Here is an 11,339-nt window from a genome sequence, read left to right on the forward strand (position 1 = left end):
GGGGGGGACACAGCTCAGCAGCCCCAGCTTCTGAATGAAGCTCAGAGCCAACAAGCTGCTTGCCACCGCAGCATGGAATTTTTATTTTATTTATTTTATTTTTTATTTTTTTGGTTTTTCAAGACAGGGTTTCTCTGTGTAGCCCTGGCTGCCCTGGAACTCACTCTGTAGACCAGGCTGGTCTTGAACTCAGAAATCCGTCTGCCTCTGCCTTCCAAGTGCTGGGATCAAAGGCGTACACCACTACCGCCCGGCTGAATTTTGATTTTTTTAAAACTTAATTTTTTTATTTTAAAGAGACACACATGCAGAAACCATTTCTCCTCTCCTATGATTTAAATGAGATTAGATAAATGTGCAGTGTAATTCTCTATAGTCTGTTGAGTGCAGTGTAGGTAATTTAGCTGTCCACAAAGTCCTGATACCTCAAGGAACTGATCACTCACTGCCCGTGTCCTAAATCACATGGCATTTCTGAAGATGGATCTTAGAGTTATACAGAAGAGGATGAGAGGCCCAGACGTTAAAGCACTTGTTGAAGACTGGCTAGGCACTAAGGATAACGGACATTTTGAGAGCAGCTGGCAGCTGTCAGGTTTCGGTTTCTCTGAACATTAGGAAGGAAGAACAAAAGGACTAAGAATACTTATCAAGCAGTTCTTAACTCATGTACTGATAGCATTACCCAAGGTTGGGGACAAGAAGCCCCGCCAGCCCCGCTGCTCTCCGGCCCGCTGCTGCTCATGCTTCTGTTTGACTCTTCATGAGGGTTCTTTGGGGGTTTTGATGGCTGCTTTTGAGTCCTGAGATAAAGCCAAAAGGGTGAATCAATCACAAAATAAAAACAAAACAACCGTCCCACTCCGTAATAACACTCTGTGATAGCCCGGAGCAACTATTTTGTCAAATCAGATCTACTAATTTCTTGTGATCTATTGCAATCACAAGAAACAGTTCTAACAAGCTTTTTTGTCAAGCAATAGTCCTTACCGTGTGTGTGTGTGTGTGTGTGTGTGTGTGTGTGTGTGTGTAAACACTGGTTTGTGTGCGCGCACCTGTATAGAAGTGTGCCTTCATGTGGAGGTGAGAAGTAGACCTTGTACAGCTTTCTCAATTGCTCTACGTGTTATTTTTTTGAAATAGTATCTCCAGTAAACCCAGCACTTGCCATGAAGCCCCAGGGATCCTCCTGTTTCTGTCTCCTCAGTGTTGCAGATATAGTGTACAGTGTGCCCTGCCTGATTGCATTGTATTGTATTGTACTGTATTGTATTAAACATAGGTGCTAAGGGCTGAACTTGGGTCCTTAGGCTCATATGGCAAACAGTTTACTGAGTTATTTATGTGGGCCCTTCATCATTTTTGTTACTGGATTATGGCAGTCTGAACCTGAAAACCACCATCCATTAGCCACTAGCTTTCAATCCACATGTGCCGCTGCTCAGGCATGCTTACTGACATGTTCATGAAGTCAGAGTGCTCCAGAGGCTGAGGCAAAAGAATCATGGGTTTGAGACTCGTCCAGGTTATATAGAGAGACAGGTCTTTAAAAAAAAAATCCAAATTTCTGAAAAACATTAACTCACATGTTAATATATCAAAAAACCAAAAATAATTATACCATGTGTTAACTTACAATTTTCTTTCTCTTTCTTTCGAAATATGGTCTTACTATATGTGTACATATATATGTGTGTGTGTATGTATGTATGTATGTATGTATGTAGCTCTGGCTATCCTGGAATCACTCTTTACACTAGCCTGGCCTCACAGAGATCTGCCTGCCTCTGCTCCTGAGTGCTGGGATTAAAGGTATGCACCACTATGACTGGGGAAGTTTATTTTTGTGGTTCTTTGTTTTTTTGTTGTTGTTCCCTTTTGTTTGTTTGTTTGTTTGTTTGTTTGTACATATATCTTTGTTTGACATTCTTTTCAGGGGAATAAGCCATTGATAACTTAACGTTCTTTCTACCAGCCTACAGAATCCAAAAAGTGCAGTGATACTGATGGGCCACCAAATTAAAAGCTCAAGAGTTTCCCTGGGGATCTTGTTTCCCAGAGGTGATGGAGGTTTTCAAGTATGTATGCCTCTTATTAGGAAGGTTACTATTCCTATAAAACAATAGGAGCATTTATTATACCCAATACACCAGGCCTATGGTGAACTCTGAACACACACTGACTCCGTCTCACAATAACTCTGGAAGAAGCACTGGTATCTTGTACCCTATAACAAAGAAAACCAGTGCCCACAAGTGAGGAGGCATGCCAAGAGAGCTCAGGTGCTAACTTGGGTCTGATGTGTAAGCTGCCTCCAGAACCAAGGCTATTCACTGCTACAGTATGCTTCAGCAGGGTTGGCGGGGAGAGCACCTGGCTGGCTGTGCTCAATTTTCCAGGATATGAAACGGTTGTGACTTGAGGGCTTGTTCAGCTTTGGGAAATGTGGTTGAGTATTTACCTTCTGATGGCAGCGGGTACCTGACATATCAGCAGAAAGCTGACACCTGGCAGGTGGGTGGCCACCGGGCAGTTTTATAAAGCTCCCTCAGCAGGAGTCTTGGGATTCCATGATTTTTTTTTTTTTAACAGCACAGACTATTATAACACTTCCTAAGCTGTTTCAACTGATGACAGTGTGGCATCATCATCTTAAAGGAAAGGAACAGGAGCACTGAGACGCCTGCTCCCTGACGCTAAGGTCGTGCTTTTACATAAAATGCATGCTACCGTCTCACCGTTTGAAAACCCCTAACTTTAAATTGCTGAAAACAAAACCCAATGACCAGAATTGCTTTCCAAAGTTAGGGAAGATCATGATTTCTCTCTAACAAAAAGTAGGTATTGTGGGTAATTATCAGCAGGCAACCATGAAAAATTATAGTTATGCCGGCTGATGTGGGCATGTGATGCTGAAAGAAGAGACTGGACTGCAATGGTGTATTGTGGGAGATAAGCACATCTGATGTGAGGATGCATCACATGTGCAAGGTCCTGGGCTCAGTCCTCAGCATCACCAAAGTCGGAGCATTGATGTTTTAGTGTAGGCGAGTCCAGGCTTTAAAAAGGAGCTTACTCCTCCTTTTAAATGCAGTATTTTGCTCAAGTTCATCCCAAGGAAGTATGCATTTCCTGGGGGGAAGCTTAGAGAAAGGATGTCAAGTTTCATGGTAAAGAAGAGTTACCTGTAGTAGTAGGTCCCCCACATCCCCAGGAGGACTAGCAGGACCAGCGCCACCACGCAGACAGCCACCACCGTGACGTCACGCTTCTGCCCGTGGCTAGCATGACGCAGCTCCCACCATTGTAAGTCTCGGTACTGACATCGGTCCCCAATATAGCCAACGACACAGCTGTTGACACACAAGCAGAGGTCAAGCAGAGGCCCCGGCGCCTGATTCTTACAAATTCAATATGCATCGTCTCTAACCCTGCACCTTTCCAGATGTAGCTTTGTAAGCCTGTTATGACAGTACAGATTCACAGTACAGGTTCACCATCATCACTCACAACAGTATCTTTCACAGGCTTTCCCCTTTTCTCAACCTGTCTTTGGGATGACGGGGAGCTATTTGCACACCGTCTCTATGGGGCATAACAGAACACCGACTGCAGATAAACTCTCAGGCTAAAGTCCCAAGGAGACTCCCTTTCTAAACCGACACAAGCCAGGAGACACCTGGAGACAGATGTCTGGCCAGACCGCAGCAGTCCTAGGTCAAAGGAAAGAACTAGAAAACAGAGACCCCGGTCGAATACTAGGCTGTACTAGAAGCGCACACACAGGTCCACCAGAAGCAGAGCATTGGCTAAGGAGAGACTGTTTGCTTTTGTAAAACTCGCCACTAGCCCAAGAGAAAATGTGAAAAAGAAGAGAGAGAGAGAAACATAAGAGGTGGGGAGCTATTCTGAAGGGAAAGGTCCTTTTACCTATAAACCAACCATCCAATGAAATTGTTGCTAGCGATGCTCTAAAGTAAGTGAAGCAATGCTGCCATCTACTGGAGGTGCTTGTTTCTAGAAACCAGCGCTCAGAGAAACAACTGCATTTTCTTCACGCCAGAATTAACTTTTTTTTTTTTTTTAAATTCCATTAAAATTCCCTTCTCTTAGCCCCAGACCTACCACCAACCCATCCATTTCTCCACTTCATACTAAAAGAACCCGAGGGACGAATGCACAGCATTCCTGGTGGGAAGCATGGGAGAACACTGTTGAACGTTTCAGAAGATCTGGAGTCTCCTCCCTAATTCTACCATTATCTCATCATTAGAAAGCGGAAACTCACTTCCTCAGGAGGGAAGAAAAGGAGCAACACTTACTAGTCACGGTGACCGACACCACACTGCACACAGTTTTTACCCGATATTTTTTAACTTTTTTTTTGTAGACACCCTCTATTTTATAGGTAAGGAAACAGACTCAGCATTAAATAGTTTGCATGAGGTCACACAGTTGATGACTGGCAGGCCTGACTCGAGTGGTTCTCAGATGTCTAAACATCTACACTATCTGCTGCACTACGATGCTTCTCATAGGGCTTCCTGCTCTACTCACTTCTGAGTGGACCATGGAACCGGTGGCAGGAGCTGAGGTGGGGCCTAAAGGCTGCTCAGGCTTCCTGGGGTCCACTTTTAATTCTAGCTCGTTTTGGTTATAGCTATTTATTGACAATCCCTAATAGTCATTTGAAAAAACAAAACAAAACTGTTGGATGCTAATGGGCTCCACTTGCGAATGGAAGTGATCTGGGGTCTGGAGGACCGTGTCCAGGGCAGTCAAATGGACAGTGGTTCTTCAAAGCGTGGGGCACAGCCATGAGTCTTTTGGTTTATTTGAATTATTAATTAGTTTGGCTAAACCTAACAGAAGGTTCCCTGGATAAACAAATGTGAGTGAACAGTCAAACAATACGAAGCCACTCTAGACCAAGCAAGGGTAAAGCAGCCTTTTAAGTGAGCTGTGGCCACAAAGCCGCGAGGAATGGCAGAGCTGGAAGCTCTCGCCAACCTCACCTGTCCTCAAGAGACCTCACAACCTGCTGTAGGGGTGGCAGCCCTGAAAAAGATGTGACGGAAGGATGTCTAGCCAAAGCCAAATCAGAAAGAAGGAAGACCTCCTCTGAGCGCAAGAGTTAAAAACATCCCAAGAATCCAGGCCAGGAAAGTTATAGGGAACCAGTGGGCATGGATGCTTCAGGAGTGCCCCTGACAAAGCTGCACTGACAGGACACCCCTGAGGTTTGTTACTGTGGAACATAGCCATGAGGGAGGCTGAAGGAGTGAAGCTGAAAACGTATTAAACCACATTTGTATCAAATCAATTCAAAATAGAGTTATGTTCCAGTGACTGTGGACACCAGTGACTTTAAACATTGATTTTGGCTAAAGGTCCTTAAGTGTGAGGGACATCTTCTGCCGTGGCCTATTTGTCTAAGTCAGGCCCTCCTGTGACCCAGGCTGGGCTTGAATGGAAAGACCTAGAACTCCTGATTGCCCTACTACTGCCTCTCAAGTGCTGGGATTGCAGGTGTGCCCTTATGCCTCTGCCCAGCTCCAGTTTAATGTGTTTAAAACACAACAGAATAAAGATGCTGCTTTCATAGGGACTTAACGATAAATTCCAGCAGAATCGGATTGGAAGGAAAATTGTACTATGATAAAGCCCTCTAACCCTTCAGAATCCTTCATACTTCAACAATAATCTGGGGGCCTAGAGTTAGCTAACATGAAGGAAATAAGCCATAGGCAATTAGTGACACATCCAGTTTTGTAATTTTTGTACTTGGTATAACAGGATTAAGTGTGTAGATAAAAACTATTTGATTGCTAATTCTAACTATTAATTAAAAGTGATTATTATGTTATACTTGAAAGCATCTTGAGTTACAAAATCGTGCTATGGTAATATAGACTCAAAAGCAGAGTTCTACTAGAATTGAGTCCTTTTTACTAATATTTCCAAATATCTCCACAATTTTTGTCAAGCTGATGTGATTTTTAATGTAAGACCATACTCAATCAAAGAATATGCCTTCTTCTTCCTCTAACAACTTAGTTTCTTTTCATTATTATTAATAAAAAAAGATCACAAAATTGTTTAAGCCTATAATGTTCATTCCGCAGGACCACAGGTCCAGGCATATGAGACTTACGTGGACTGGCACATCTGTGCATACCCTCACATTGCCTTGAACATGTGTAATTAGTTAAAAGTAGAATGCAGTCCTGACTTAAAAACTGTCCACTTGGGTTTGTGTGTAGCTCTCCGTGTGTGGGTATGCATGCAAGTGCACGTGGAGACCAGAATTTGACATCGGGTGTCTGTCCTCTGCTCTCTGCCTCTTAATAGTCCGTTTTATTGCTTTGTGAGTGTGGGTGCATGTGGGCAACATGCAGGGGTCTGCTCTCTCCTTCCACCATGTGGAGCCCAGAGGCTGAACTCAGGTCCCAGACACGGTGGGGAGAGTATTTATTTCTCCAAGAAGCCTACTAGCCAAACCTTTCACCTCATAATCAGTCTCTCACTGACTGCCAAGTGCCAGGGATTCTCCAGTCTCCACCTCTCCTGTGCTGGGGTAAAAGTGTTCATTGCCTAACCTGGGTTTTTATATGGAAGCTAGAGATCTGAACCCAGGCTCCCGTCCTTTGCTGTAAGCACTTTCCTGGCTCCCTTCTCCCCAGCCTGTGTGGAGCTTTTATTACAGAGGAAAGGCCTTCCTGGTGAGCGCCATGGAATACCTCAGCGTTTCCAGTCCTCAGAACCATTGCAGGTGAAAACTTGGCCTGTCATGTCATTAGGGAACTGAAAGGGAGCAAACATCGGCCAGTTTCATCCCTCAGCAGCTGTTGCCAAGACAGCAATGAAATGTGAATTACTAGAAAGAAAACTTTAAAAAAAAAAAGCTTTAAATATCAGAGGCAATAGGTTCAGGGTGAATATAGGTGCAATATTTTTATAAATCTAGAATCTGGCTGAAACCAAATTGGTTTTAGTAAATTTCCTACAAATCTGCCTTCTTCGTGTTGAATGGGGAACTGATTTTCTAAACTATGTTCACCTATTTATGTAAAAAGAAAGTCATCACTGCCTATAGAAAAATCTCCTCTGTGTAAATTTTACAAACCTCCTGAAAGTCATGGACCACACTACCACCTTGGGCTATTAGAAAGATGCTTGACTCACCGGCATGCGACTTTGTCCACTGGTTCAATATATATGCACACGCCACCATGGAGGCAGTATCCATTGTACGACGGTGGGCATTCTGGGTAACTATTTCGGTCCAAATGGTGGCCATCTTCCTCAAAGGAAGGGAGTGAGATAGAGTCTGGAATAGTCAAAGACATTACTTTCGTTTTGAGTTTCTGTAAACAACTTGCGCTGTGGTCTCTTGGTGACAGTGGAAGTCTCAGGGGTGCTGAGTCTCACCTTCCTAACTCAGCCTGTGTCACCCACCAAGCACTAAACCATTCTCTCTCTTGGATTATCATACTAGAGGCAAAGAAAGAATGCACAACCCTACATCTGAAATGAACAACTGGGGTATTGTATGGCTCACAAGCTACCCAGCAACACATAGCCCATTGCCCTCCAAATCTAGGGAGTCACATTTATCCCACAAAATGCTTTCTTCTAAAACTGATTTAACTTTTAGGGGGCCCCCTCAGATATGAGACTATAGCAACTGATGGGAAGGAAATGTTACACTAATGGAGGAACGTCAGGATGCAAAGCCTCTTAGTTTTGATTAGTTTCCTACACCTTAAAGGGAAGGCACTGCTGCTTGCAACTGACTAAGAAGGTTTTCAGCCTGCCCTCAAACTCAGGCAATCCCTCTGCCTCAGCCTCCCAACTCCAGGGATTGTAGGTACCAGCCACCACACCTATCTCCAATACCTTTTAAGTGGAGAAGATTGCCTGAGAACAAGACAATTCCCTAAAAAACCAAGAGAGCAGGCAAGTATGAACTTCCCTGAAGGCATCTTGTGTCTGCAGAACTGAGAAGGCAAGCCCTGTCCTGGGTGCCAGGGACTTTGTAGGGGTGCTGCCTGTGCTGTGTGGGTGATGAAGTCAGTACTGGTGACTGTTTTAAGGGAAACAAAAGCTAGCTGGGCTGCTAATTCATGTCAAGACACAAAGGCTTTAACAAATCAATTTTAAAATCCTTGAAAGTGACTTTTCTCCCATCACGGCCCACAGTACTGAAGAGTCGCTAGAGGCTCCCTCTCACCACTACTTGTGCTGGGCAATTTGTGCTACAGCCTGTAGTCCATACTGAGGTGTGCTGTGTGGGTAAAATACATACCAGGTTCTTAAGATTCAGTATCAAAATACAAGCATATTTTATACAGATTAGCTCTCTTTTTGTTTTTGTTTGCTTTTCTTTTGATTTGGTTTTGGTTTTTTGAGACAGGGTTTCTCTGTGTAGCCCTGGCTATCCCGGAACTCACTCTATAGACCTGGCTGGTCTTGAACTCAGGGATCCACCTGTCTTTACCTCCCATGTACTGGGATTAAAGACATACACCACCATGCCAGTCTAGTTTTAACATCTGTATATACTGAGACAAAATATATTATTATTAGACCAGAGATAGTCTTGATCTGTCTAGCCCAGCTAAGTTTTTCCACAGCCTCTGAAAACAACCAACCAATGCCAAAGTAGGCACAGGGTTAAGGAGAGATACCTATACTGAACCACGAGGAGGAGGAGGGGGAGGAGGGGGAGGAGGGGGAGGAGGGGGAGTAGTAGTAGCAGTAGTAATAATAATAATAATAATAATAATAATAATAATAATAATAATAACAATAGGTTTATTACAGATGCTGTGAAATGAACAAAACCAGAATGACCTCAAATTCTGTAGCCCAGTACTAATCTGGTGATGAAATCCAGCTCTCCAGCCAGATTCAACAATGAATCACCAAGGCAAACAAACAAAGCATAAGATTTCCTGAACCAGGTTCTTCCCGGTTAATCAGGACCCCCCAACCATCCACTTACGAGGGCAAGCCAGTCCAGGTTCTTCCTGGTTAATCAGGACCCCCCAACCATCCACTTACGAGGGCAAGCCAGTCCAGGTGCTGATGGGCGGCCTGGGCAGGTGCAGTTGTAGCCTCCCTCCGTGTTGGTGCAGATGGCATTCTTGCCGCAGTTGTGCGTCCCCTGATGGCACTCATCAATATCTGTCCCAGGAGTCCATGAGAAGAGAAAGGGCATGCAGAAAAGGGAAGGGTTATGGGACCACGGAGTCAGTCCGGCAGTCTAGGAGGGCTTCCTTCACCTGTGCGCTGCTTCATGTTCAGGGCCCTATGCATGTTAGGGGGTCCTGTCATGAAAGGTAGAAGTAAGGACTGCTGTGTCCATGACATTAGCCCTGTCAGGGATCCCAGGCTCCCGACAGGATTTCTCTCCACTTGGAAGGAAAGACTTCAAGACTTCTCCAGGCCAGAGATCAGTGAAGCACCTCCAGCAAATAGCGTTTCATATCCTAAAACTCAGACTTCACTTTTGCAACTCAAGGCTTATTTATTGACATAAATGGCATATCAAGACAGGCATGGCGGTGTACGCCTTTAGTCCCAGCACTAGGGAGACAGAGGCAGACAGATCTCTCTGAGTTCAAGGCCAGCCTGGTCTGCAGAGTGAGTTCCAGGACAGCCAAGGCTACACAGAGAAACCCAATAAGTATGAACTATATAAATAACTAAGTCCCCTTTAGCCCTGCTGCCGGCCTATGTCCATCTCAGCTGTTATTGCCCTAACATTTGGGACTTCCCATGGTCTGCACTAAACTACCTTAAGGAGAGCTGCCTCAATATATTCCAACATCTCATATCTCCTCCAGGCCGTTCCCAAAACCAGAGCCTCTCCCGCTCCCTAGACCACACAGCGATGAGCCTGTGATTGTGCCACTTTGGGGCAGGCCAGAGGCTTTTCTGTCGCTGACAGCTGTGCTGTCCAGTATGGAGCGACTGGCCCTCTGGGAGTATTGGGCTCTCTAACTGCATCTAGTCTTCTGGTCCAGATGGCGCTGTCAGTTCAAAATACACACCAGAGTTTTAAGTCTTAGTGTGCAAGTTAAAATATAAACATCTAAACTACCAATTAATAGTAAAATGTTAATATTTTAGATATAATAGAGCACATAAAATGCACTATTAAATTAATATCAACTGTTTCCTTTGAATTTTCATAAAATAGCAGCCAGAACGCTTAAGAGAGAAAGTAAAAACAATAGCTGACCCTCAGACTTGGTCCCCCGCATCTGTAAGACAATTCATCTGCTAATACTATAGATTCAAATGCCTCGACATACATGCAGACCTTGAAAACCGACCCCCAAGTGACTGATCCGAGACAGGCTTTGTGAGGAGCTAACTAAGTTAGATGAGAGCAGGAGGGTGCCCTTAACAGATGAAGGAGCACCAGGGTTTCTGTACATCGCAGAGGAGAGACTAAGGGAGTAGTGAGAAAGTGGCTTCCATAAGCCAGAAATGGCTCATTCGCCAGACCACATCATCCATCGTGGAGAGCTGCAGCCTCTAGAGCTGCGGGGAGGGAAGTATCTATGACCTGAGCCACCCTGTCTGTGTACTGTGTGGTTTCTCTGCTCACATGCAGCCTGTACTTAGCACTGCCTCCCACTCTCCAGATACATGATTTATTCACATCTGCATGCTCCCCACCCCTTCACACTTCTGTTTAATTAATTTGGATTCATTCTCTATAGTCCTGCCCAAATGACACTTCCTTTAGGAAATCTTGCCCAAGGCCTCAAGCTGACATTCCTCTTCACTGTGTTTCTGCTCTTCATGCAGAACATCTCTGTGTCTCTTATCAAAGCTGCTTTTCTTTCAGACCTCCGCCCATTGGCAAGCAAGAACTGGCTTCCTCAGCTTGAGAGACCTCCCAGTTCCTGAGGCACAGTTCCCGGGAGCCTCATAGAGGCTAAGGACATTGAACAGCGGTCCTGAATGGATCAAAGTAACTGCTGTTCTTTGTTTCCTACACTTTTTAATTCTTCCTTTTTCTTCAAGTTCTGAGATTGGACCTCTGGCCTCACAGATGCTACACAAGCACTTGACCTCTGAGCCACGCCTTCAGCCCTCGAAAGAAACCAGAATGCCTACTGTAATCTCAAATTAGAAATCCTCTCTCACATTTTTGGTTAACAGCTAAGCCATCTCTCCATGCTGGGTGGTGGTAGCACACACCTTTTAGCCCAACACTCAGGAGGCAGAGCCAGGAGGATCTCTGTGAATTAGAGGCCAGCTTGTTCTACAGGGTGAGTTCCAGGAAAGCCAAGGCTACACAAAGAAACTTTGTCTGGAAA

General features: G+C 44.7%; 1 protein-coding gene across 1 annotated transcript in view; it reads right to left on the reverse strand.

Annotated features, from left to right (window-relative positions):
- Positions 1 to 11,339, reverse strand: part of Egf (epidermal growth factor) — a 76,064-nt gene that overhangs the window by 4,855 nt on the left and 59,870 nt on the right. The window contains exons 18-21 of the mRNA XM_031375473.1: positions 9,067 to 9,189; positions 7,186 to 7,330; positions 3,186 to 3,353; positions 686 to 803 (exon numbers count right to left, since the gene is read on the reverse strand). Coding sequence (XP_031231333.1) covers positions 686 to 803; positions 3,186 to 3,353; positions 7,186 to 7,330; positions 9,067 to 9,189 — 554 coding nt within the window. The remainder of the gene's footprint in view (positions 1 to 685; positions 804 to 3,185; positions 3,354 to 7,185; positions 7,331 to 9,066; positions 9,190 to 11,339) is intronic.

This window comes from Mastomys coucha, unplaced genomic scaffold (assembly GCF_008632895.1).
Source record: "Mastomys coucha isolate ucsf_1 unplaced genomic scaffold, UCSF_Mcou_1 pScaffold16, whole genome shotgun sequence".
NCBI classification, from domain to species: Eukaryota; Metazoa; Chordata; class Mammalia; order Rodentia; family Muridae; genus Mastomys; species Mastomys coucha.